Source organism: Schistocerca piceifrons, chromosome 3 (assembly GCF_021461385.2).
Source record: "Schistocerca piceifrons isolate TAMUIC-IGC-003096 chromosome 3, iqSchPice1.1, whole genome shotgun sequence".
NCBI lineage: Eukaryota > Metazoa > Arthropoda > Insecta > Orthoptera > Acrididae > Schistocerca > Schistocerca piceifrons.
The window spans coordinates 33,587,361-33,614,655 of NC_060140.1; the positions used below are offsets into that span (position 1 = coordinate 33,587,361).

Below are 27,295 nucleotides of genomic sequence, written 5' to 3' on the forward strand. Positions count from 1 at the left end.
GACCGAAGCCAACACTGCCTGAAGCTGGGAGTGAAGGGATGCCAACTCAGCCTGCATCCGAACACAGCAGTTGCAGTCCCTATCCATGCTAAAAACTGTTGCGCAAAGAACGCCTGAACTAATCTACAGAGAGCACAAACAATTCGACACAAAATTTAAATGGTTATTAAAATACAAGATTGCCTAATAGATGCAGTAATGCTGCTGCTTGCACACTGCTGACACACTGCTCGGTGGCAGAAGGAGACTACGCGATTTTACCCTATACAGGTACTAAAATGCGATGCTACAACCCTCAAATACTATGATACGCCCGAAATTTATGAATTAAACAATGCAAGTACCAAAAACAAGCAAATAAATTAAGAATTAAACTATGTAACAAATAAGTGAGCTAAGAGTATACGACTTGCTGCTGGCAGCTGCATATCCAACGGCGGCAGGGTGCCACAAACTCCTCTTCTCCCCAGTTCTATTCAGTACCACCTCATTAGTTACGTGATCTACCCATCTAATTTTCAGCATTCTTCTGTACCACCACATTTCGAAAGCTTCTATTCTCTTCTTGTCTAAACTATTTATCATTCATGTTTCGCTTCGATACGTGGCTACACTCCATGCAAATACGTTCAGAAAAGACTTCCCGACACTTAAATCTATACTCAATGGTAACAAATTTCTCCTCTTCAGAAACGCTTTCCTTGCCATATACATTTTATATCTTCTCTACTTTTGCTCCCCAAATAGCAAAACTCATCTACTTCTTTAAGCATCTCATTTCGTAATATAATTCCCTCAGCATCACATGACTTAATTCGACTACCTTCCATTATCCTCGTTTTACTCTTGTTGATGCTCATCTTATATCCTCCTTTCAAGACACTATCCATTCCATTCAACTGCTCTTCCAGATCCTTTGCCGTCTCTGACAGAATTACAATGTCATCGGCAAACCTCAAAGTTTTTAATTCTTCTTCATGGTTTTTAATTCCTACTCCAAATTTTTGTTTTGTTTCCTTTACTGCTTGCTCATTATACAGATCAAATAACTTCGGCGATAGGCTACAACCCTGTCTCACTCCCTTTCATGTCCCTCGACTCTTACAACTTCCATATGGTTTCTGTACACATTGCAAATAGCCTTTCACTCCCTGTTTTTGACCCTGCCACCTGCAGAATTTGAAAGAGAGTATTCCAGTCAACATTGTCAAAAGCTATCTCTAATTCTACAAATGCTAGGACATAGGTTTGTCTTTCCTTAATCTGTCTTGTAAGACAAGTCGCAGGGTCAGTGATGCCTCACGTGTTCCAACATTTCTACGGAATTCAAATTGATCTTTCCAGAGGTTGGCTTCTACCAGTTTTTCCATTCGTCTGTAAAGAATTTTGCAGCCGTGACTCATTAAACTGATAGTTAACCTGTCTCATACATCTTGCTCACCAGATGGTACAGTTTTGTCAGGGTCCCAAGGCTGCCAGTAGTTCTAATGGAATGTTTTCTACTCCCGGGGCCTTGTTTTGACTTAGGTCTTTCGGAGCTCTGTCAAAGTTTTCACTCAGTATCATATCTCCGATTTCACCTTCATCTACGTCCTCTTTCATTTCCATAATGTCGCCCTCAAGCACATAGCCCTTGTATAGACCATCTATATACTCCTTCCACCTTTCTATTTTCTCTTCTTTACTTAGAACTGGTTTTTCATCTGAGCTGTTGATATTCATATAAGTGGTTATCTTTCCTCCAAAGGTTTCTTTAATTTTCCTGTAGGCAGTATCTGTCTTGCCCCCTAGTGATGTATGCCTCTTATGATACGTTAATGGTGTCCATCCCAAATCCTGTCTCATTTCAGTTACACTCTGTCCCCTATTTCGCTATAATACAAAACATGCTGCCCTTCTTCAAACTTTTTTGATGTACTCCGTCAATCCTATCTGGCAATGATCCCACACTGTACAGCAGTTTTCTAAAAAAGGACAGACAATTGTAGTGTAGGCAGTCTCTATAGTAGATCTTTCACATTTTCTAAGTGTCCTGCCAATAAAATGCAGTCTTTGTTTAGCCTCCCCCACAACATTGTCTGTGTGTTCCTTCCAATTTAAGTTGTTAGTAATTGCAGTTCCTAGGTATTTAATTGAATTTACGACCCTTAGATTTGACTGATTTATTGTGTAACTGAAGTTTAACGAATTCCTTTTAGCACTCATGTGGATGACCTCACACTTTTCATCAACTGCCAACTTTTGCACCATACACATATCTTTTCTAAATCGTTTTTCAATTTGTTGTGATCTTCGGGTGCCCTTACTTGTCGATAGATGTTAGCGTCATCTGCAAACAATCTAAGATGATTGCTCAGATTGTCTCCCAAATCATTTATATAGATAAAGAACAGCAAAGGGCCTATAACACTACCTTGGGGAATGCCAGAAATCACTTCTGTTTCAATCGATGACTTTCTGTCAATTACTACAAACTGTGACGTCTCTGACAGGAACTCACAAATCCAGTTACATTCCATAAGCACCCAATTTCCCCACAAGCTGCCTGTGTGGCACTTTGTCAAAAGCCTTCCAGAAGTCCAGAAATACAGAATCAGTTTGAAATCCCTTGTCAATAGCACTCAACACTTTGTGTGAGTAAAGAGCTAGTTGTGTTTCACAAGAATTATGTTTTCTAAATCTGTGTTGACTGTGTGTCAATAGAGCGTTTTCTTCGAGGTAATTCATAATGTTCGAACACAATATATGTTCCAAAATCCTGTTGCATATCGGCATTAATGATATGTAATTTAGTGGATTACTTCTACTACCTTTCTTGAATATTTTTGTGACGTCGATCGAACAGTTGTGTATGACCGTTAGCTATGGAGATATTCCATCAGCGTACTCTGAAAGGCATACTGTCTGGACCAGAAGACTTGCTTTTATTAAGTGATTTAAGTTGCTTCACTACTCCAAGAATATGTACTTCTACATCACTCATGTTGTGTGCTGTATCCTGCTTCTAGTGTGTGTGTGTGTGCGTGCGTGTGTGCGTGCGTGTGTGGGTGCGTGTGTGTGTGCGTGTGTGTGTGCGTGTGTGTGTGTGTGTGTGTGTGCGCGCGCGCGCGCGCGCGTGATTAAATCAACTGCCAACTGTGTCAGTCAGAGCCAGCCACTAGAGGCAGAACAACATCAGTTGTTCTGTGTATCGTTTATGTTGCATCTTCTGTGTGATTCTTTTGTCTTGTTACATACAAAGTCACAGGAGGCTTATTTCTGTTATTGTTCAAAGGTTTATAAATAAAGTCTTATTTGTGTTACTTGGATTAGTTTGTGCATTACTTGGGTAGCACATGAATATTTAGCAGATGTAACTAATGGAAGGTACAGTCAGAATTCCTTGAATGTTCATGCAATAGCGACAGCTAGTGAACACCCCATAATTACTTTCACTGCTCATGTTTTTACAATTGATGCTGTCTTTCTAAGTCATGAAGTACCTCTAGATATTAGGACATTAATGATTGTAATTGTGATTGTTAAGGTGAAATGCTGACTTTATTTTGGAGTCAAGTGTGATGCAAAGAGCAAGAGTTACTGAACTGATATTTCCTCAAGATCTGAACATGAACAGAAACCTGCTGCATACCCATCTTACCACCACTCCAGAAAAATTAAAAATTATTTCTTGTTTGTTGACAGTAGAGAAGAACTTTTGGTTCCTCTTTTCTTTTGCTCCTTCTTTCCCATCTCAGAAGGAGGGGGGCCAGGCTGCTCGAGTGCCTTTTGGCTGCATTTTTCAGCCATTGTGTTTATTGGTTGTTCTGTTGGCTCACTGTTTATTTATTGGTCTGGGGATAAGGGGATGGGCTTGTCTCCCGATTCGGAATTTATTTGCAGGAGGTTATGGAGACAGCTCTGGTATTCATCTTATGGCCTAAGGAAAACCTGCAATATCCACCCATAGTTGCTGGTGTTGTCACTTTCTGTGGCCTGTCAGCCTTTGTCAGTCTTCAATTTCCGATGACGGACTGAAGTCTGGGTCTTTCCAATATTGAATGTCCTCAAAGTCAGTGTGGTCTCCGTGTTTTCTTCTTTCTTCTTAGTACCATCTCAGCCTCTCTGCTTGTAGCTGTGGTATGGGAGGCCTCTGCTCGAGTCACAAGTTCCTAGTGTCTGTGCTATTTTGTTTCTCGTCTTCTGTCATGGTAGTCAGGCGTTGTCTGCTCTGCTAGCCTCCTTCATCTGAGTAGCTTGGTTAGCTATCATTTTCTTCTTCTTAGGCTGCTCTGGGCGGTCTCTGTGGTCCTCCATTTGCAGTGTCTGTGTCTCTTGCCATTGTAGACAGCTGTCCTCTGTCTGGAAGGATGGAGTGACATAGAGATAACTCTCGTCTGCACAGCTCTCAGTTGCTCTTGTGGCCGGTGGTGGTGAGCCTCCCTCAATAGGAGACAAGCAGCCTCCATTTTCATTTGGATTGCCATTCTGAAATGGCTCTCAGCTTCCTGCAGGGCAGCATCGATGTTGGGGCATCAGGTGTCTTCATCACCTAGTTCGGTTGTGTCATCTATCACAGCGAGAACTTTTGCTGCTCGGCACATCGGCACTGATTGGCGTCACTATTCTGTGTGTGCCCGGTCTCCCCTTCCACGTCCACTCTCACTGGTGGTGGGGAAAGCCATCTGCACATGAAGAGATGCCGCTGCCTCCTCACCTCTCATCTCCTCAGAGGGCGAAGTTGTGTTTCTTCTCTGCCTTTGTCTCCCAGTTCATCTCTTCTCAGTTTGGGCGGCTGTTGAGGTCCCACGGGATGTCTTCTTGGATGTGTTGCTGTTGCTTTTGTGGACAGCGAAGTCTCCACATCTGTGTCAACTTGCAACACGTGGCCCTCCACAGTGGGCGCACGTTTGTGGATCTTCTCTCTTCCGTGGGCAAGTCTGACTGGCGTGTTTCCAGCATACTTGACATGTGCCAGCTCGTTGCAGCTACAATTTGCCGCATGCCCCTCTAGCTGACACCTGAAGCTCTGTGGTTTCCTGTCGAGCTCCACTGGGAGAGGCGTCGCCTTTACTGGAAATCTTGTGAGCTTCTGCAGCTTGTAGACATCCTCTGCTGGCTGCTTCCTTTCACCCTCAGCTTTTTCTACAGCCAGAATGAAGAGCGGTGGTCTCTCCCCATTTGTCCATTTGTGCAGCTTTACAGCCACCTTCTCAAACCCTGCAGGCACAATCCTTTCATGAGTGCCCTGACTATTCTCCTCTTCTGCTCTCTCTGTGGTTCCACAGCTTTTGTCGGTGCTGCGACAGTGTGCGACATGAGTAGGTCACTAGTTTCATTGCAGCACTCTAGTGCTTTGCTTGTATCATGAGCAGCGAGTTGTCGTTCCGGGCTCTTCATTTCCACTGCCACGACTTTCTCGAGCTGGGTGACGAACTCTGGCCAGTCGTCATCCTGGTAACAGATGTAAACTGGGGGAGTCAGTGCTTTGAGGTAGCAGCAGTTTCTGTTGTTCCCAACAGTCCCATCTTGTAGTGTGTCCTCTTCGGTACTGCTGTGTGAGGTGTCCATCGCCAGGCATTGGCTGTTGGGGCTTCCAGGCATTGGCTGTTGGGGCTGCCTGGCTTTTCAGTTGGGGTATTACGTCTTATCGTCCCATCAGCCCGCCTCGCCATACCTTTGAACTTTTAGTCTCGAAACATCCAGCAGGCAGAGCCACCGAGGCCGATCGCTCTCTTCTTTCAGTCTTCTTCTTTTCGCTCACTCGCTGTTAGAACAGCAATGCGACAATCTTGCTGGCGTGCGCGGAACACTAGAAAGTTATTCTTCTCAGCCTCTTCCTGTAGTGAGCACTCTGCACTATGATGTGCACACCATGGATGCGCAACTGGAACTGCATCCTTCATTTTAGATGTCTGTTTAAGAATTCACTGGCAGTTGTGTATTTAGCAATAGATTAAGTAATTAAATTCAGTACACAAACAAAGGACATGTAAAGCTGGTCTTTACTTAAGATGTTTAAGTGCAAAGTCAAAATAAATTTTTGCTAAAACCCTCCCCCATTTACGTGCTCACACTATACCAGTTGGAATTTGTCACATGCAGGAGCAGAGTCTGTCGGCTATCCAGGTGTTGCCCATGGCCTCTTCCCTCGTGGTGGTGCTCACTTGGTGGAGCATTTTTATGCCTCCTGCAATCGGAAACTTGCGCAGCACCTTGAGAATGAGGTCCAGTCAACAACAGAAGATCTAGCCAGGTAAGGCTAGGTGCCATTTTATTTACTTCCTAAGGCTTCATCAACATCTATATATCACTTTTGTTTTTCCTTTTCCCCACTCTACGTACAGTTTCTTTGCCTTCTTGTTTCACAGAGATCAAGGGAATCAGCTATCTCAACTGTATATTGCAGGAAGAAGCCTACGTCAGTATTTGTAAATGACGCCGTGGAATATCGCCTACGGATGATTGCTCCATATTTAGAGAAGTGGCCTCAAGCAGTTGGAATAATGACTTTACCACCTAATGTTCCTACTGCTCTTGCCAACTTGCTGACACTAGTTGATGATATATGTTATTATGCTGGAGATAGATCTGTTGATGTAAGTGCTACAATTGAAGTATTAACAAGTGCATGAAAATTTTATTCTTCCTCTCAATTTTCTATTGCACCATTTATAGTATGAAGCACTCAATGTCTGTCTCATGTTAAGAATATTTTCTGTGTCATTCCACTATTTCTCAGTTGTGCTCTTCTGTTTTACTAATCATTACCAAGTAATGTTTTCTCCCCTCATTTATATGATGTTAATGTACATTTTAGTTCCCTTTTTGTTTTGTTTTTCATTTTGTAGCAAGAACAAGGTCCTATGAATCACACTGTGGAGCATATTCTACAACTGGTTGCTGTACATCCCAAAGGCAAACAGATTTTCTATGTGCATTTATGCACTTCACCAGTTTAGTGTCACCCATGCCTGTATAAAATGCTGGCCTGTGCAGTGCACAAGTTTATTGATAAAAGCAGAATGCAAGATTTTGCAGTTTGCCCTGCCATTGATATTGTAGGATTTAGTAGTAGTGGCCCTGGAGTAAGTGGTAGTGTAGTGGGTGGTTGCATGGGGCAGGTCTTATAGCAGGGATGATTTCTCATGTAGGAACCAGATGTTTGCCACTCGTACTCGCTCGAGTGCGCCGCGCACTGGTGTGGCTTTTTGAGTATGAATGCTAGTGGAGCGGACGGACTGTGGGTGAACGAGGTGCTGCGGGCAGGAAAAGGCAGAGGTCGCCTGGCGTGGTGCACTCACTGCTCTGATATTGTGGCCATCATAGCAGCTATCGATGTGCTGACTGGTGTCACTTCTCACATTACCACCAGCTGACGGAACTGCTGTCAGATCAGTTCAGTTATGCTGCACATGTATATTCTTGCCTGTTAGCGTCTAATGCTTTTTTAGACAACAAAGAAAATTTGGAAACAGTTAAGTCTCACAGACCATGTATGTTCTGTAAATTGCCATGTCACTTCATTGTCAAATGCGATTGTAGGCAACATAACTTAATTTGAACCATCTTATAACTTTTGCATTTATGCATTCTCTATTATTTCATACAGTTTTTGTGTTTACAAATAGTCTTCTCTCTGGTATTCTGAGTTAAGGGCAGTCTTAGCTTTTATAGCATCCTTACTTGTAACAGCTACTACTTTTAATCATTTTGTAATTAACCTAAACATTATGTAGGTGTAATGTTCTAAATTTGAGCTTTTACATATGGTCTAAATTTGTGCCACTTCAATGACTGCTGAGCACAAAGTCAAAATATATTCTGAAGAGAAAAAGGAAGAAGCAGTATGAAACAAATATGACTGAGGTAACTCGTGCAGTCGGGTGTAAAACTGTATGGATACTGAAGTCTAGTAAAATATTTACCATGTGACACATGGTGATACAAACATTTAGGAAAGCTGAAACTTCTACTTCGAAAAAATAAATAAATAAATTTCATGGAACACTGAAAGAAAACTAGGATTTATGCACAGAATTGGAAAATGAACTAGTGTCTTACTTACTTCACATAGAACAGAAATTTTATGGCTTCACATGTGTCGAATAGCTCACAAATCGTCAACAAAGAGTGTTCTATAACATCCATCAGAGAAAAAAGAAACAGGATGGGCTTGGTTGGATCTGTTATGCAGCATCACAGCATCATAAGAAATGGACAAGAATTTATTGCTTTTATGATATATTGTATGAGCTGTTGTAAGACCGTAGCAGACAGTTCTCTAGTGTAATCGGTCTTTGCTGAAGGATGAATTAGTGTATATTTGGAGTTTTCTGCACGTGAATGATTAAAATCACATGAGGGTCTGATACTGCACTTCCTTCACCATTAACTGTATTACTGGTAGACTTCATAAATCCCTTCCATTCAGGACCTGGTAACACTTGTAGAGTGAAGTGCATGGAATGGAACCACTTACCACACATCCACAGCATGGCGGCATTAATATGCCAAATGGAATGGTACTAATCATGCTAAACTCAAGGATAGTAATCTGCCATAATGTATTGTTTGTCTGATGCTCAAATATCTGGAGTTCCGAAACACCCAGATGACCTACTTCTATGGCAGGGGGAGCCGATTTAAGCTTCTGGATCTCTTCAGGTGGTGAGGGAACTGAGGCTGGGGTGATGTAATTGATGCCCCCATGCTGTGAAAAGTATTCCATTTATAGTGCGGATGTTGAAATTGATGTTGTGGAATGTATTTTGATAGAATGTTCCACTTGGGGCACACTCTCCAGTGTGGTAGACAGTCGATTGCTACAACTGTTGTGCTTTTTAATACATTCCACAGAATCCCAAACCAGCAAATAGATGGATCAAATTTTTTGATCCAGACTTATTGTGATTGAAGAGAGCGACAGCATGTAATACATGTGACACAAATGATCGAGGGCGAATGAAAGCAGTGAGGGCATTGGATGTATATATGTCAGCTTCTTTTCAATTTTCTGATTTGTCCTTTTCTTTGCTGAAATACAGTCCATGAAGACACGTAGTGCATGAGATTCTATTTCCTCAGCCCCACTACAGAATTTGCCACAAGATGGAGAAACAGAATTACCATATGCTATTGACTCAGTATTTTCTAAGATTATAGTGTCATCTACGTTTACAGTTCTTTCCTGTTCTGCTTGTTTGTCTTTGCACTTTGAAGAATACCAGGCATCATTCAAAATTTTTTCATCTGAGCCATGAAAGCACACAACAGTTTTTCTGGTGTGAATTGTGCTGCAAACAATGTGGTCCCCATACTTTACTCTCAGTTTGCCCTTGACTGTCTTTAATGTTCCTGAAACTTGCTCCAACAGCTCAACTACGGTCAACTGACAGTCGTCATTCTCCTCTGTGTAATTTCTTCCATTGATACATTAATTTATTCATCGTCAGGGCCACTTTTTGTAGATTTAAGTGCTGTGCCTGAAAGAAATTTCTATAGCTGTTCTTGTAATATCTCGGTTCTGCAACATGTAGATCTCCAACAGAGCAGATATATCTTCGGATGATGTCTCCCCATTAATCCTTCCTTTCTTGTAATTGTATTATCTTGACCGAAGGATCGAACACAGTAAACCTTTCACCGCTGTTTTGGGTTTTTTCCGTCTTTTCATAAAAAAAATTCATCATCAGTAGCTTTCACACAAGACAGACAGGTAGTTTTAAATTCATTTCGCTTCAGCTGAAGGCTGATCCTTTGAAACAACCTCTCTTAGAAATCTTTTGATTGATTTAGCTCTGGTGTACTCTTTTCTGCAAATCCATGAACAACACTAATTTTTTTTTTTTTTTTTCCTGAAACTCTCAACTTTCCCATCTTTTGTCAGATGACTGGCATTTACCAATCCACGTATTTACATGTTCCTTTCTTGCCAACACTGCATAGCTTACTGATAACATTACTGTCACAGATTAAACACTTTTCAGCCATTGTTTATAGGAACATGTTTCATGTAAAACACATTTTATTTAAAATATTATGGTACAAAAGTATTCACTTAGTAAACTGACTGTCACTCTGCTGTTTAAACATGATCATAGTGAAGTTATTTGGCCTAGACACATAAGTGAACTGCACAGGAAATGCTGGGGAGGGTATAGTCGATTATTATGTGTGTAAACTGAAAAGCGAGCAGTGGTGGGGAACTGACGTTTCCCAGAAGGAATCCAACTTTTGTACAGGATGAATAACAGTCGGTTTCCTTACTAGCAGTGCAAGGTGGTGAGTGGAGATTTACATAGATTTTCGTCATATGTGTATTTTTGTTAGTAACTAAATCTGTATTTCATTTAGCATTGATGCCCTTTGTGGAAAACAATCTCCATGTGTGTCTGCACATTGCGTCAACAGTGATTTAAAAAGCTCGCTGCGGAAGGGTCGGTACGATTGTGAAACGGCGTGTAGTTACTTTTTATGATGTACCAGTGTAAACAGACTGGGGACCACGTACTCACTCTTAGTTCTGAAGACATGCAATCAGGGAAGAAGTGACCTCATTCTGGTGATCTGCCTTCCGTCACACTACTATCCTCCAACCCCACTCCCTTCCACTACCACCAGTCATATCCCTAGAACATAATTTATCCCCCAGTACAGTTCTGCTGTACTTAAATATGGTACAGTTATTTAATATTTGGTCTTCATTTAACAATAAACATTTATTTTATGCCATTATAACACCATTTTTAATAATTTGTGATTTCTCTATGCCCTGCCTGATTAGGACCAATTTTTTGTTGGAAATTTAAATTAATTTAATATTTTACTCGGAAACATTTCACTAGAAGACGTAGTTTTCAAGTTACTCAAAAGAAACACAAAAAAAAAAGATCTTGAACGGTCCCCCCCCCCCTTCCCCCCCCCCTCCTCCCCCCCTCCCTCGCCCCTAATGCTCACTCCCCATGGGCAATGATGCTTTAATATGTTGTTCATGACACTTCCCCCTATCACTGTACAAAAATTGGGACTACATGAATTGTTTTACCTTTTTTGTTTTTTGGTCGGCGTTGACTGGGCTAGTGGTATAGTTACAGGAGGGAGAAACCCGGAAAACGTTGTCAGTGAAAGTGTTGAGGGATTCACTGATGGAGCAGATACCAGTGGTGTCTATGCTGTAGAGGAAGCATTCGACATGGAAGGGGTGACAGCTGTGAAAGTGTAAGTATTGTAGCTTATTGATGGGCTTTACATAGACAGTGGTTTTGGTGTGGGGTTCAGTGAGGTGGAGGTTAATGTCAAGGCTGGTGCTTCAGATTTAGAAAAGAACCGAATGAATTTGAGTGGAGAAAAGGAGTTCAGTTGTTGCAATGAGTGCAGGAGTTTTTATTCACTGTGAGTTCAGATCACAAAGTTGTCATCAATAAATCGGTGCCAAACCAAAGAACCTGGCTCCTCGGTCTTGTGAAGTGCCATTTCCGTGCAGTCCACGAAAAGCTTACTGTAGGTCAGGTCCATCACAGTTCCCATAACAGCCACTCTGATTTTATTTATTACTACTTTCCTTTATCATGATTCTTAGTTGCGCTATTCGTCCCTCTTCCCCCTAATATACCTTTACCTCTTGCTCTGACGTACTGTCTCTGTACAGAAGTAAGCACTCTGTTTCCCAGTGCATCACCTTCATCTTCACATCTTCATCTCTGCTAATCTTACTACAGATTGGTCCCTCTCATCCTGGACTCTGAGTAACTCACCCTCCCTTTTTAATCTTCCTCATCCTACCACTCTCCACTTCCTCGAGGAAAGAACTATTAGTTCCAGAAGCTAAGTGGTGTGTCATCTTTACTTTCAAAATTGAGCGCTCTGTTTATATAATGATTCTTTTGACTTTAGGAAAGGTAAAACATTGCGGAGGAAGTTCTGGCACTGTACTTAATAAGAACTGAGAAACATGAGACACCTTTCAGCTTGTTGAACTAGAAAAAGCATTCTGCAACATAAAACTTTCAAGAAAATACATATGAGCTGTAGGGAAAGATGGGTAATACACTAAATGTGTAAGAACTGAGAGAGAACAGTAAAGCTGGAGAAGCAGGGGATAAGTTCTCAAATTAAAAATGATGAAATGGCAGGGGTACAGCTGATTCCTTCTGAATCTCAGGTAAGCCATGATGAAGTGAAAGAAAGATTCAGATTGGGATTAAAATTCACAGTTGAAAAGATATCAGTGATAAGAGTTGCTTACAGTAATTCTATTTTGCATTAATGTGAGCTACTATTATAGGGCCTATCGAATGGAATGAATAGTCTGCTGACTTGCAGAACGAGGATTGAGAGAAAGACAAAAATATTCAGGAGAGGATAAATGAAATAAGTAACAAATTAAGATGAGATGAAGGAATTATGTTAACTTGGAAGCACAATAATGTATGACAGACAAAAAGAGAAGGCAGTAAGAAACAGAAGGGTACAGGTAAAGAGAAGATTACTTCTGTAAAAGAAGTCTACTACTATCAAACACAGAATGTACGTCTGAAGTGCAGAGTTGTACGATAGTGAATCATGTAAGTTGGAACACAGGAGAGTAGAAGTGTTTTAAGGTGCATTCTTACAGAAGGATGTTGAAAATGAAGTGGTCTGATAAATTGAGAAATGAGGAGGTTGTGCACAGAATTGGTGATATAAAAAATGTTGTATCTAGGAATCCTGCAGACTTGGTTCGCTAGACAAATAATCAAACAGCTCGTTGTTGTTGTTGTGGTCTTCAGTCCTGAGACTGGTTTGATGCAGCTCTCCATGCTACTCTATCCTGTGCAAGCTTTTTCATCTCCCAGTACCTACTGCAACCTACATCCTTCTGAATCTGCTTAGTGTATTCATCTCTTGGTCTCCCTCTACGATTTTTACCCTCCACGCTGCCCTCCAATACTAAATTGGTGATCCCTTGATGCCTCAGAACATGTCCTACCAACCGATCCCTTCTTCTGGTCAAGTTGTGCCACAAACTTCTCTTCTCCCCAATCCTATTCAATACTTCCTCATTAGTTATGTGATCTACCCATCTAATCTTCAGCATTCTTCTGTAGCACCACATTTCGAAAGCTTCTATTCTCTTCTTGTCCAAACTATTTATCGTCCATGTTTCACTTCCATACATGGCTACACTCCATACGAATACTTTCAGAAATGACTTCCTGACACTTAAATCAATACTGGATGTTAACAAATTTCTCTTCTTCAGAAACGCTTTCCTTGCCATAGCCAGCCTACATTTTATATCCTCTCTACTTCGACCATCATCAGTTATTTTGCTCCCCAAATAGCAAAACTCCTTTACTACTTTAAGTGTCTCATTTCCTAATCTAATTCCCTCAGCATCACCCGCTTTAATTTGACTACATTTCATTATCCTTGTTTTGCTTTTGTTGATGTTCATCTTATATCCTCCTTTCAAGACACTGTCCATTCCATTCAACTGCTCTTCCAAGTCCTTTGCTGTCTCTGACAGAATTACAATGTCATCGGCGAACCTCAAAGTTTTTATTTCTTCTCCATGAATTTTAATACCTACTCCGAATTTTTCTTTTGTTTCCTTTACTGCTTGCTCAATATACAGATTGAACAACATCGGGGAGAGGCTACAACCCTGTCTTACTCCCTTCCCAACCACTGCTTCCTTTTCATGTCCCTCGACTCTTATAACTGCCATCTGGTTTCTGTACAAATTGTAAATAGCCTTTCGCTCCCTGTATTTAACCCCTGCCAACTTTAGAATTTGAAAGAGAGTATTCCAGTCAACATTGTCAAAAGCTTTCTCTAAGTCTACAAATGCTAGAAACGTAGGTTTGCCTTTCCTTAATCTTTCTTCTAATATAAGTCGTAAGGTCAGTATTGCCTCACGTGTTCCAGTGTTTCTACGGAATCCAAACTGATCTTCCCCGAGGTTGGCTTCTACTAGTTTTTCCATTCGTCTGTAAAGAATTCGTGTTAGTATTTTGCAGCTGTGACTTATTAAGCTAATAGTTCGGTAATTTTCACATCTGTCAACACCTGCTTTCTTTGGGATTGGAATTATTATATTCTTCTTGAAGTCTGAGGGTATTTCGCCTGTTTCATACATCTTGCTCACCAAATGGTAGAGTTTTGTCAGGACTGGCTCTCCCACGGCCGTCAGTAGTTCCAATGGAATATTGTCTACTCCGGGGGCCTTGTTTCGACTCAGGTCTTTCAGTGCTCTGTCAAACTCTTCACGCAGTATCATATCTCCCATTTCATCTTCATCTACATCCTCTTCCATTTCCATAATATTGTCCTCAAGTACATCGCCCTTGTATAGACCCTCTATATACTCCTTCCATCTTTCTGCTTTCCCTTCTTTGCTTAGAACTGGGTTTCCATCTGAGCTCTTGATATTCATACAAGTCGTTCTCTTATCTCCAAAGGTCTCTTTAATTTTCCTGTAGGCGGTATCTATCTTACCCCTAGTGAGATAGGCCTCTACATCCTTACATTTGTCCTCTAGCCATCCCTGCTTAGCCATTTTGCACTTCCTGTCGATCTCATTTTTGAGACGTTTGTATTCCTTTTTGCCTGTTTCACTTACTGCATTTTTATATTTTCTCCTTTCATCAATTAAATTCAGTATTTCTTCTGTTACCCAAGGATTTCTACTAGCCCTCGTCTTTTTACCTACTTGATCCTCTGCTGCCTTCACTACTTCATCCCTCAAAGCTACCCATTCTTCTTCTACTGTATTTATTTCCCCCATTCCTGTCAATTGCTCCCTTATGCTCTCCCTGAATCTCTGTACAACCTCTGGTTCTTTTAGTTTATCCAGGTCCCATCTCCTTAAATTCCCACCTTTTTGCAGTTTCTTCAGTTTTAATCTACAGGTCATAACCAATAGATTGTGGTCAGAGTCCACATCTGCCCCTGGAAATGTCTTACAATTTAAAACCTGGTTCCTAAATCTCTGTCTTACCATTATATAATCTATCTGATACCTTTTAGTATCTCCAGGGTTCTTCCATGTATACAACCTTCTTTCATGATTCTTAAACCAACAGCTCGTATTAATGAGTTTTATAACAACAAGATAATTGCAAATACTTAACTTTGATAGATGTGTCACAAGCAAAGGGTGACGTACAAAACAGTCAGTCTTCTTCAGAGTAGACAAACACAAGTCTGTGCTACGTAGAGCTTGCTAGTGATACAGGCTATGATGTGTCAGCTAATGAAGTGGCTAATGTGAAAGCTGCTATCGAAGTGGGTTGCACCAGTTGGGCATGGCGCTTATATCCTCTTCACCTAGGGGCCACTGCTGTCGCGCTGTCGTCCTAGAGAGAGGTCGGTCAGCGTGCGATTGGCTAACCTCTTCTCTGTCATTGCTGACTGGTATGCTAGTACTAATTTTATGCCGTAACATTTCTCCCCCCCCCCCCCCCCCCCCCCCAAAAAAAAAAGGGGCAGACCATCGTCATATACGGAGCACGAAAACAGGGCGGGAGGCAGGAATGTGGATGCTCTGATGGGCCAGAAGCTGTGGTTGCAGGGGATGTTAGACTTCCAGTCGTACCCTGTGCTGTGGTGCAAATGTCCTTGGGAAAATGCTCAGAAGGGTACGTGCCCACCTCCTGCGGCCCATACCAGTATGTAGAAGGCATCGGCTTCTGCGGCGTGGGCAGGTCCAGCTCCATCGGTAGGACAGCAGGAGGCAGAGGAGACGAAGGCTGCCTCTCCGTGGGGTCATCTTGTGGTATCGTGCTGACACCCTTTAGCAGCTGCTGCAGCAGCTCAGGATCCGTGAATCTGGGGGAAGAGATACAGAAGGCTCACATGCACATGACAGCAGCGAATTTGATTGTGATGTTGGTGCTGCAACTCGTCTGGGCTTGAAATGAGATACGTGCATGCACCAAGTCGGTGAAGGATCTTGCCTCGTGCCCACCATCTGTTGCTGCTAAAAACCCAGAAAAAAACAATATCGTGTGGTGCGAAACTATTCTTGCAGCCTTCCTTCGGTGCCAGATGCTGAGGAGGGTGGAACAGTGGCCGATGGAGGTGGCCGTGAAGCAATTACACCAGCAATGGTCCATCTCATGGATGCGAATGATAGGAGGTGAGAAATAGTTGCAATGCTTGATGCCCGGTGTGTTCAGTGTGAAATTTGGCCATCTGCTGCTTAAAGGTTCTGACAAAACATTTTGCTTCGCCATTGGACTGGGGGTGGAACGGTGTGCTAGTTAGATACTGTGTGTGTCATTGTTTTCACATAATGTTTCAAATTCATTTGATGCGAACTGAGTGCTGTTGTCCGACACTATGATTTCAGGCAAACCTTTGAGACAAAAAATAGAGGACAGTGCCTGAGCTGTGCTATGTGATGTTGTCGAGTTCATTGGTCCAGCAAAAGGAAACTTGCTATACAAGTCTACCACAATCAACCTATGACTGCTCCAAATAGGTCCCACAAAGTCTATGTGCACACCTTGCCACGGTGATTGTGACTTGGGCCAAGCAGAGAATTTTTGTGACAGAGCGGAATGATTTTCCACACATGCGTGATACTGTGATGTCATCTGTTCTATTTGGGTGTCCACACCCTGCCAAGTACAATTTCGATGCACTAACTGTTTTGTACAAACAATCTCACAGTGTCCTTGGTGAAGTAACTGCAACACTTCTTTTGGGAAAGCTTTGGGGATCAACGCATGTGACTGCCCACTGTTATTTTGAACAAGAATCACACCTTGCTGTATAGCGAGGCTATGTCAATATGCAAAGTATTGGCTCACTACAAAGTTCTTTATGCTATTTAATGAGCAGGGCCAAGATGTGCAAATGTATTTTAGTAAAATGTTCAAAACTGAATCATTAATGCAACCCATCTTAGAATATTTCTAAACTGTACGGTATATTGAATGTGTACATGGAGGGGCAGCCCGCAAATGGTCACAGCTTTCAAAATAATGGAGCACAACAATCAAGGTTTTATTAAAGCAATTCTAGATTTTGGCTAATGCCTAGCCATTATCAATGCACTATTTCATAGTTTCAGTACATCTCCTGGTACATCAGTCCCCTGTTGTTCAAGCTTTTCTCACTATTCATTCAAGACTACAGTATAGTAGAGGTGAGTAGTCTTGAATGAACTGTGACAGAAGTCCGAACAACAGGGGACTGATGTACCAGGACATGTACTGAAACTATGAAATAGTGCATTTGAAAGGAAAGGGCAATTGATTGCTGCACTTCACCATTTTGAAAGTCATATCTCAGTTGTTGAGTGGATCAACATTCCTAATGGAAGGTAACTTGATGGTCACAGCTTTCTTTGACCATTGGGAGAATGTCACAGAGATACTGTAGAAACTGAAATGGCAGATTGGAGTTGGAAGAAGCCCTAATAACTGATACAGTGTGAGGTACCCATAGCCATGTGCTTTGTAATGGCTTGTAGATTATGGACATAGAAATGGGTTGGAAAAATCCAAAAATAATCAAAGATGTTGAGTGTGTGTCCTATTCGTAGATGTGGAGGTTGGCACTGCAAAGGAAGCCATGGGGGACCACATCAGACCAATCAGAAGACACACACATTGGGTGGGGGGGGAGGGCAACAGATTCTTGCTATGCCACAGTGAAAGTGTTGGCAATACATAGGTTATTGCTAACTTTTTGTATAACATGTGAGAGTGTAATAATCCAGTGATTACTTGACATTGTGTGTTGTTTGTTCACCTAATTGTGTTGTACTACAAATCCCTAGTTGGTCATAAGTTACCTCCTGTGCCCACTTTCCATACTATGGACTTCTTCTCCCATAAATATATACATGTACATATACTAGAATAATGCAGGGATATGCCTGCTGAAGAAGAGAGGGAGGATAAACTGAGGGATGTTGGGGGGGGGGGGGGGGGGGGGGGATCTGAAACAGTTTGGAAAGGCTGTAAGGGAACTGGCTGCCTGAGTTTGCCAACTGGATTGGTTCATGCAAGAATGCAGAGAATTGTTAGTATTGGGGTTGTCACCATTGTTGTTGGACACTTGCCTCTTCTGGACCAACTGCTGCGGTCTACTGTCTGTAACATGCCAAAGTCATAATAAGAGAGACCATTTTAATTGTAAAGTTGGTTTGTTGCTACTCTTCGGTGTAAGGGCCACACCCGTGTCTCAGTGTGATCAGTTTTTCCTGAAGTGTTGCGGGGACAGTCAGTCAAAATTTCTACTTTACAGGGCTTGCTAACATTGTGTTGAGTGTATACAGGCAGTTGGGTTCTGATATGAAATGGTCCCTTTGTCAAGTGTCACTTCCATCTATGATTGTGATTACAGTTTCCCATTCTCATAATGAAGGAGTTATTAAGATGGTGTGTGTTTGTATAAAGTTGTGTTGCAAGCTTTATAAATTCATCGATAAGAAACTTGAAATGTAGTTCATACTACCTGTCCACATATGGAGCATTGCTTCTGATGCACCAGATCTTGCTCAGTACGACCGGCCGGAATGACAGACTTATTTAAGTTGCATACCTCAGGACTAAAACTACATATGCCCTCAGTGGTCTAATGAGTGTTATTTTCACAGGTTTATGTGTTCTCTGTTTAAGTGCTTTACATGTAGAACTTTGGAAAGACCTCAGATGTGCTCAGTTGGTGATGGATTGTATGTGGTCCCCACAAGTGAGTTTCTGGTGCAGCTAAATGTCAAGGCCTCTCACTTCTTCATGGAAATGTATTGAATGTTCATTTAGTGTGGTTTTTCTATAGAGTTGTTGTTTATGCAGTTGTTATAACCTGCATGTGAAGACAGTTTCCTTGCACTTTTCAACATTTACTCTAGATTGTTATTTCTGTGGTAATGAGGCTCCAGTGAGTCAAATTCTAATGATACTAGAATAATATTATCAAACATATATCATACTAACAGATACTTGTAGACTCATCTTCAGTGGCTATCTACATGTAATAAAGATAAAATACAGCAGGTGGAATAGAATGGGGTGTGGGTTGTGTTGTGTGGGCTAGATATACGGGGCTAGAGGTGGGAGGCAGGAAGAGGGTTTGAGGGTGGGTAGAGAGGGCAGAGGTGGGAGGCAGGAATAGAGGGTGGAGGTGGCTAGCCGGTGGCCCACAGGGAGCCAGCAGGTTTGATAGCTAGGAATTCATGAGGGAGGGATGGTGAGTGGGGTGCAGTGCACAATAAAGGTGACAGGGAGGTACTGATTGGGAGGGGTTGACAGGACGCAGAAATTGTTGGGTGAAGGGTGTGGGACAGTGGCTTAACAGAGTTCAAGGCCAGGAGGGATATGGGAGCAAAGGGCGTGTTGCAAGGATAACTCCCATCTGCATAGTTTAACGGTAAGCTGGTGGTGGAGGGAAAGATTTGAACAGCTCAGGCTGTAGTTATTTAATGTGTTTGTTAATGTTATCTGTAATCATGTATATACATATCCTGTAAACTGACTTGTACCACATCATTTCAATAAGAGTCCACCAGCTTAGCTGGGTGGTAACGTGCTCGCCTCCCGTGCAAGCAGGCCTGGGTTCGATTCCTGGCTCGGGGACTGGGTGTCGTGTTGTCCTCATCATCATTTCATCCTCATCATTGGCGTGCAAGTTGCCCAATGTGGCGTTGACTGCAATAAGACTTGCACTTGGCGGCTGAACTTCCCCGGATGGGGGCCTCCCGGCTAATGACGCCATATGCTCATTTCATTTTATTTCATTTCAATAAAGGAATTGTTCAAGTGATCTATGGAACATATAACCAACTAACTAACTGTGTAGCAGCCACTGAACTTGAGCCTGTTGTGCTCTGCTTGAGTCAAGTGCAAAACTGAAGACAAGCAAACCACCTCCAATTATGGGCCTCTTTCACTTGTTCCATTTTTTTAAAAAGTTTTTGAGAGTGTAAGCTACAATATAATACTGAGTCATCTGTCATGTGAGTAGATTTTTTTAACTGCCTCTCATTTTGATTTTTACAGGGAGTTGTCCACAGAGAAAGGTGTTTCATAATTCCCAAATAAAGTGGAATATTTTGTGACCTTGCGACACTCTTTTATTGTGTGGATTATAAAAATCTATTTGACAAACCAAAGTGTTCTGGCATTAGTGTCATCCCTTTTGCACTTGTGCCATAGGGTTGGTAACTGTAGGGTCCCACTAAATGGATCAGGTGAGCACTACACATCAGAGGCAGCTACTCAGGTAGCTGGTTGAGTGTGGGGCACACATAAGGGTTGTTAAGATTAGATGACTCTCCATCCAGTCTAGATAACAATAGCTGTAGGAAACCTGGAAGTAGCAATGTAAGATCAAAAGAAATGCCTCTCTCAGGTGAGAGTATTAAAATCCTAATGGTAAGCTGCCAAAGCATTCACAACAACGTGCCAGAGTTTGAAGCATTCGTGTAAAGCAGTGAAGCTTACATAATACTACATACAGAAAGCTGGTTGAAACCTGAAATTGATAGCTGTGAGATTTTTAGTGAAAATTTATGTGTGTATCAAAAGGATAGGTGACTGGGAAATGAAGGTGATGTATTTTTCACAGTAGACAAGAAACTCAAAACACTGAGGTGGAAATTGAAGCTGCATGTGAGGTTGTTCAGGCAAGAGTCAGTATCAGGGGTGGGTGTAAAACAATAATTTGATCCTTTTATTGTTCACCAGGTTCATCTGAAGTGACCGAAAACTCCAGAGGAAACCTCACCTTCACTTTTACAAAAATTCCCAAATCATAGTCTCAGTCATTGGTGGAGACTTTAATCACCCAACAGTTAATTGGGGAAATGACTGTTTTGTTAGTGGTGGGCATGATAAGATGTTCTGTGAAACAATACCTAAATGCCTTTTCTGATAACTACCTAGAACAGATAGTTAGGAACTCCACTCACAATGGAAATATATTGGATTTAATGGCAACAAATAGACCTGACCTCCTTGAGGATATCCACATCGAAACTGGTATTAGTAAGCGTGAAGTGGTTGTGGTAACAGTGATTACCAAAGTACAAAGGACACCTAAAACAAGCAGAAAGATACATATGTTCAAGTAAAGTAGATAAAAAAATCAGCAGTGTGATATCTCAATGAGGAACTTGAAACTTTCAGGAGAATATTTGAACATGCACGAGATAGATGTGTATTGAGTAGAAGAGTTCATAATAGATGTACTCAGTACACATAGTATACAGTCACTCTAAAGAAACTTCTAAAGAAACAGAGACTAGTGCATAATAGTTGTAGAACGAAGTGTAAGACTGTAGATACAGAGATGCTAAATGAAACGCATTTGGCTGTCAAGAATGTAACGCTTGATGCCTTGAATGAGTACTGTAGCAGACTGTTGTCAGATGACCTTTCATAAAACCCAAAGAAATTTTGGCCATGTGTAAAGGCTGCTAGCAGCACCAAAGTTAGTATCCAGTCCTTAGTAAACGAGACAGGAACTGAAATTGAGGTTAGCAAAGCAAAAAGCAGAAATACTCAAATCTGTCTTTAAACGTTCCTTTACAAAGTAAAACCAAGAATAAATGCCCCAATTTAATCCTCATTCCACTGAAAAGATGAATGAAATAAGTATTAGTTTCAGTGGTGTTTAGAAAGAGCTGAAATCGTTAAAAATTGAACAAAGCTCCCAGGTGTGATGGAATCCCTATCAGAGTCTATACTGAATTTACTGCTGAGTTAACTCCTCTTCTAACTATAATCTATTGTAGATCCCTTGAACAGAAAACCATACCCAGTTTGTGGAAAAAACCATAGGTCACACTTATTTACAAGAAGGGTTTTATATGTGATTCACAAAAGTACTGTCTAATATCTTTGACATCAGTTTGTTGTAGAACTTTAGAACATATTCTGACTCTGAGATCAAACATAATGAGGTGCCTCGAACAGAATGACCTCCTCAATGCCAACCAGTATTGATTTCAAAAACATTAATCATGTTAAATCCAACTCTCACTTTTCTCACATGACATACTGATGTCATGTGAGATGCAATATTTATTGATTTCTGAAAAGCGTTTGACTCAATGCCACACCTATACTTATTGTCAAAAGTATGATTGTACGTGGTACCAAGTGAAATTTGTGACTGGATTAAGGACTTTTTGGTATGTTATCTTGGATGGAGAGTCATTGTCAGATGTAGAAAAAATGGCTCTGAGCACTATGCGACTTAACTTCTGAGGTCATCAGTCACCTAGAACTTAGAACTAATTAAACCTAACTAACCTAAGGACATCACACACATCCATGCCCGAGGCAGGATTCGAACCTGCGACCGTAGCGGTCGCTCGGTTCCAGACTGTAGCGCCTAGAACCGCACGGCCACTCCGGCCGGCCTCAGATGTAGAAGTATCTTCAGATGTGCTCCAGGGAAGTGTGTTGGGCCCCTTGCTATATGTGTTGTATATTAATGACACTGCCGGCAATATTAATAGTAACATCAGACTTTTGGTAGATGATGTAGTTACCTATAATCAAGTACTGTTTGAAAGATGCTACATTAGTATTCACTCAGATCTTGATAAGGTTTCAAAGTGGTGCAAAGATTGGAACTTGCTGTAAATGTTCAGAAATGTACAATTTTGCAAACATAGTATCCTGTGACAATAATGTAAGTGAGTCACTGTTGGAATCAGCCAACTCGTACAAATACCTGGGAGAAACACTTCATAGGGATATGAAATGAAATGATTACATAGGTTCAGTTGTGGGTAAAGCAGGTGGTAGATTTTGTTTTATTGGTAGAATACTGGGGAAGTGCAGTCAGTCTACAAAAGAGATTGCTTACAAATCACTTGTGCGACCAGTTCTAGAATATTGCTCAACTGTATCGGGACTCATACCAGATAGGACTAACAGGGGATATGGAACATTTACAGAGAAGGGCAGCACAAGTGGTCACTGGTTTGTTTAATCCATGGAAGAGTGTCACAGAGATACTCAAGGAATTGAACTGGCAGAGTCTTGAAGACAGACTTAAACTATCCTGACAAAGTCTTCTAACAAAGTTTCAAGAACCGGCTGTAAATGATTACTCTAGGGATATACTACAATCCCATACATATCGCTCGCATAGGGATTGTGAAGATAAGATCAGAATAATAAGTGTACTCACAGAGGCATTCAAAAATTCTTCGTGCACTCCATACATGAATGGAACAGGAAGAAATCTTAATGACTAGTACAATGGGACATATTCTCTGCCATGCACCTCATAGTGGTTTGCAGGGTATAGATGTATATGTAGATGTAAATGCATAGATTTACTCTGTGACAGTTTCGTGACTATGACATAGTCTGTGAATAAGACAACATAGTGTCGAACCTACCCTAACACGAGGTGTTACAGGGATTGGTACTGGGCCCACTCCTGTTCTTAATGTACACAAATGACCTAGCAGTGATTTTGAAACACAGTTGAAAAATTGTAATGTTTGCTGATGACAAAAGCGTATTAGTCAACAGTCAAAATTTAGCACTATCAGCCACCGCTCAGATGATACTGGAACAGTCCTGCAAGTCTAATCTCAGACATTGTAACTAACTGTAACATGTTATTGTAATATAGATGTTAGTCCATAATTCATAGTTGATTTTTTTTTGTATATCACTTTGTATGGTACAATTGTCTTCAGCTGCAGATATTGTGTTGTATGAACTGAACATTGAGAACTCCTTGTTACACCTCTAAACTCACCTCTTTCTTCTCATATCTCCACCTCCTTTCTCAACTGTTTGTTCCTTTCTGTTATAGTTCAGTAAAAATACTTACTCCTTAAGACCATTGTGTACACAAGAGTAAAATATTAACAGCTTAAGATAGCTGCATGAGACATTCATTTATGCAAAGGAAAGCATCATGCCATAGAAATAACAGTATATATCCAACGATGTTGTGAAAAGGATGGATTGATGCTCAACCCTTAGGAGGCATTGAACGTCAGACAGCCACAATGAAAAGACTGCTAAGCATTTAAGCTTTCAGACAAAAAAGTCATCCTCCTCAGGTAGATAAAACACACACACACACACACACACACACACACACACACACACACACACACACAGTGCCCACTATCTCCAGCCACTGTTTTCCAACTCTTCTGTTTGAAACCTTGAATGTTTAACAGTCTATTCATTGTGCCTGTCTGCAACTCAGTGCCTCCTCTAGGCCATGAGTAGAAAAGCGTGTCAGAGCCACAGAACAGTCAAGTTGTTCATCACTCCCTTGTCTGGGCCTTCTGCTGTGAGTTGCTGATTAAAATGCAGTTTCATATTTTGCTAAATCAAAAGAAGATAGTTTTGTACTACAGATAGTTTTGACTTAACCACAATGAAAATTGAGCAAAAGTTGTATTGCAACATTGAGACAAAATTTTCAAGATAATTTCGATCACAGCCTTGTCGATAGTAGGTAAGTTTGCAGAGTCTATTTGGTTAACGAGAGCATCACCCATGCTCCAGCTGCTATATCCTGCTACTAGTGCAAGTGAGTGTGAGCGAGCCGAGTGTAGAGTCGCTGCGCGTGTGTATTTCCATCGACGCGGGTTGGCCAATAGAGACTGCATGTAGGAAGCGTGCACACAGCGTGGTCTCTGCCGTGACGTCTACTGGTAACTTGCACCTATATATGCTTAGAGCAGCGCACACTCGCCCTCATTATGTTCTTTTGGTTTGTACTGCTCACATCAGTTATTCTGTGTATTGAATATGTTCCACCTTCTGTATGATTCTTTTGTCTTGTTATGTGTGGAGTCACAAGAGGCTTATTTCCATTTATTTATTTATTTATTTCATTACAGCCATCTATGGGCGACGTTTAAAAACTTCCCTCACTTTGGTGGCGCAGTGGTTATCACACTGGACTCGCATTCGGGAGGACGACGGTTCAATCTCGTCTCCAGCCATCCTGATTTAGGTTTTCCGTGCTTTCCCTCAATCGTTTCAGGCAAATGCCAGGATGGTTCCTTTGAAAGGGCACGGCTGATTTCCTTCCCAATCCTTCCCTAATCCGAGCCTGCGCTCCGTCTCTAATGACCTCGTTGTCGACGGGATGTTAAACACTAACCACCACCACCACCATTCCCTCACTTTCTAAAGTTCTCTTCCTTCCTCTTTCGCCAGTACTCCTTCATCTGGTGGCTCACTCGTGCATGTTCTTCTCCCAAGAGTACTCTGTTCTTCTTCATTTTCTCCTCGAACAAATCCTTCACCTTTGCAACCTTTTTCCTAAAGATCTGCCTGCTCACAACTTCTTCTGCCGTGATCCCGCATTTTTCTAGATCCCAGTGCACTTCTCCACCCGTAGAACTTCTGTCTTCCTGTTCTCCTGGAAGAGAAGAATCTTGTTGGTGAGCCTCTCTGATTCCATTATTTTAATATGTCCGTAGAAATCCCAAAGAAAGCAGGTGTTGACAGATGTGAAAATTACCGAACTATCAGTATAATAAGTCACAGCTGCAAAATACTAACGCGAATTCTTTACAGACGAATGGAAAAACTGGTAGAAGCGGACCTCGGGGAAGATCAGTTTGGATTCCGTAGAAATGTTGGAACACGTGAGGCAATACTAACCTTATGACTTATCTTAGAAGAAAGATTAAGAAAAGGCAAACCTACGTTTCTAGCATTTGTAGACTTAGAGAAAGCTTTTGACAATGTTAACTGGAATACTCTCTTTCAAATTCTGAAGGTGGCAGGGGTAAAATACAGGGAGTGAAAGGCTATTTACAATTTGTACAGAAACCAGATGGCAGTTATAAGAGTTGAGGGACATGAAAGGGAAGCAGTGGTTGGGAAAGGAGTGAGACAGGGTTGTAGCCTCTCCCCGATGTTATTCAATCTGTATATTGAGCAAGCAGTAAAGGAAACAAAAGAAAAATTCAGAGTAGGTATTAAAATTCATGGAGAAGAAGTAAAAACTTTGAGGTTCGCCGATGACATTGTAATTCTGTCAGAGACAGCAAAGGACTTGGAAGAGCAGTTGAACGGAATGGACAGTGTATTGAAAGGGGGATATAAGATGAACATCAACAAAAGCAAAACGAGGATAATGGAATGTAGTTGAATTAAATCGGGTGATGCTGAGGGAATTAGATTAGGAAATGAGACACTTAAAGTAGTAAAGGAGTTTTGATATTTGGGGAGCAAAATAACTGATGACTGTGGAAGTAGAGAGGATATAATATGTAGACTGGCAATGGCAAGGAAAGCGTTTCTGAAGAAGAGAAATTTTTTAACTTCGAGTATAGATTTATGTGTCAGGAAGTCGTTCCTGAAAGTATTTATATGGAGTGTAGCCATGTATGGAAGTGAAACATGGACGATAAATAGTTTGGACAAGAAGAGAATAGAAGCTTTCGAAATGTGGTGCTACAGAAGAATGCTGAAGATTAGATGGGTAAATCGCATAACTAATGAGGAAGTATTGAATAGGATTGGGGAGAAGAGGAGTTTGTGGCACAACTCTCGCAGGAGAGCTTCTGTAAAGTTTGGAAGGTAGGAGACGAGGTACTGGCAGAAGTAAAGCTGTGAGTACCGGGTGTGAGTTGTGCTTTGGTAGCTCAGATGGTAGAGCACTTGCCCGCGAAAGGCAAAGGTCCCGAGTTCGAGTCTCGGTCGGGCACACGGTTTTAATCTGCCAGGAAGTTTCATCTTTCTCCTTGTTTGTCGAAGCTTGTTCTGCCACCGAGTCTGCAGCGCTTCATGCTTGTGATTGCGTAGGTAACATCCCAATGTTTATTACCCCTCACCAGTTACTGAATATGGTCCACAGAGTGATTTTCCATCGGGACCTCATCCTGCAAACTGATGAGGAACTCCAGGCTAATCTGGAGTCGTGCAGTGTTCACTTTGTTCAACATGTACAGAGCAGTCACAAAGACAAACGCACCGATACTGGTGCCTTTATCCTGGCGTTTAAGGGGGATACCCTCCCAGAGGAATTTAAGATCGTATGTTACCGACTTGATGTGAAGTAGTATGTCCCGCCATCCGTGAGGTGCTTTTAGTGCTTGCATTTTGAGCATATGCCTTTCTGCTGTATGGTGGACCCTCTGTGTGGTGACTGTGGACACCCATTCCGTGAGGAAAGCCGCAGTGTTCTGCCACCTGCGCGTGTAAATTCTAGTGGCCGCCACTCTCCATGCTCGGCAGATTGCCCAGCTTACAAGAGAGAAAATAAGATCAAAAAGTACATGTTCCTGGATCACCTATTTTATGGTGACATTCGCCAGAAATAGGATAAACTCCGGTCAGTGGCAATTTCTTCAACTTTTGCCTCTGTTACA

General features: G+C 41.6%; 1 protein-coding gene across 2 annotated transcripts in view; it reads left to right on the top strand.

The window, feature by feature from the left end:
* Positions 1 to 27,295, top strand: part of LOC124789772 (ubiquinone biosynthesis protein COQ9, mitochondrial) — a 191,391-nt gene that overhangs the window by 115,451 nt on the left and 48,645 nt on the right. For both annotated transcript variants that reach the window (XM_047257236.1, XM_047257238.1), the window contains exons 3-4: positions 6,085 to 6,235; positions 6,389 to 6,578. In XM_047257236.1, coding sequence (XP_047113192.1) covers positions 6,085 to 6,235; positions 6,389 to 6,578 — 341 coding nt within the window. The remainder of the gene's footprint in view (positions 1 to 6,084; positions 6,236 to 6,388; positions 6,579 to 27,295) is intronic.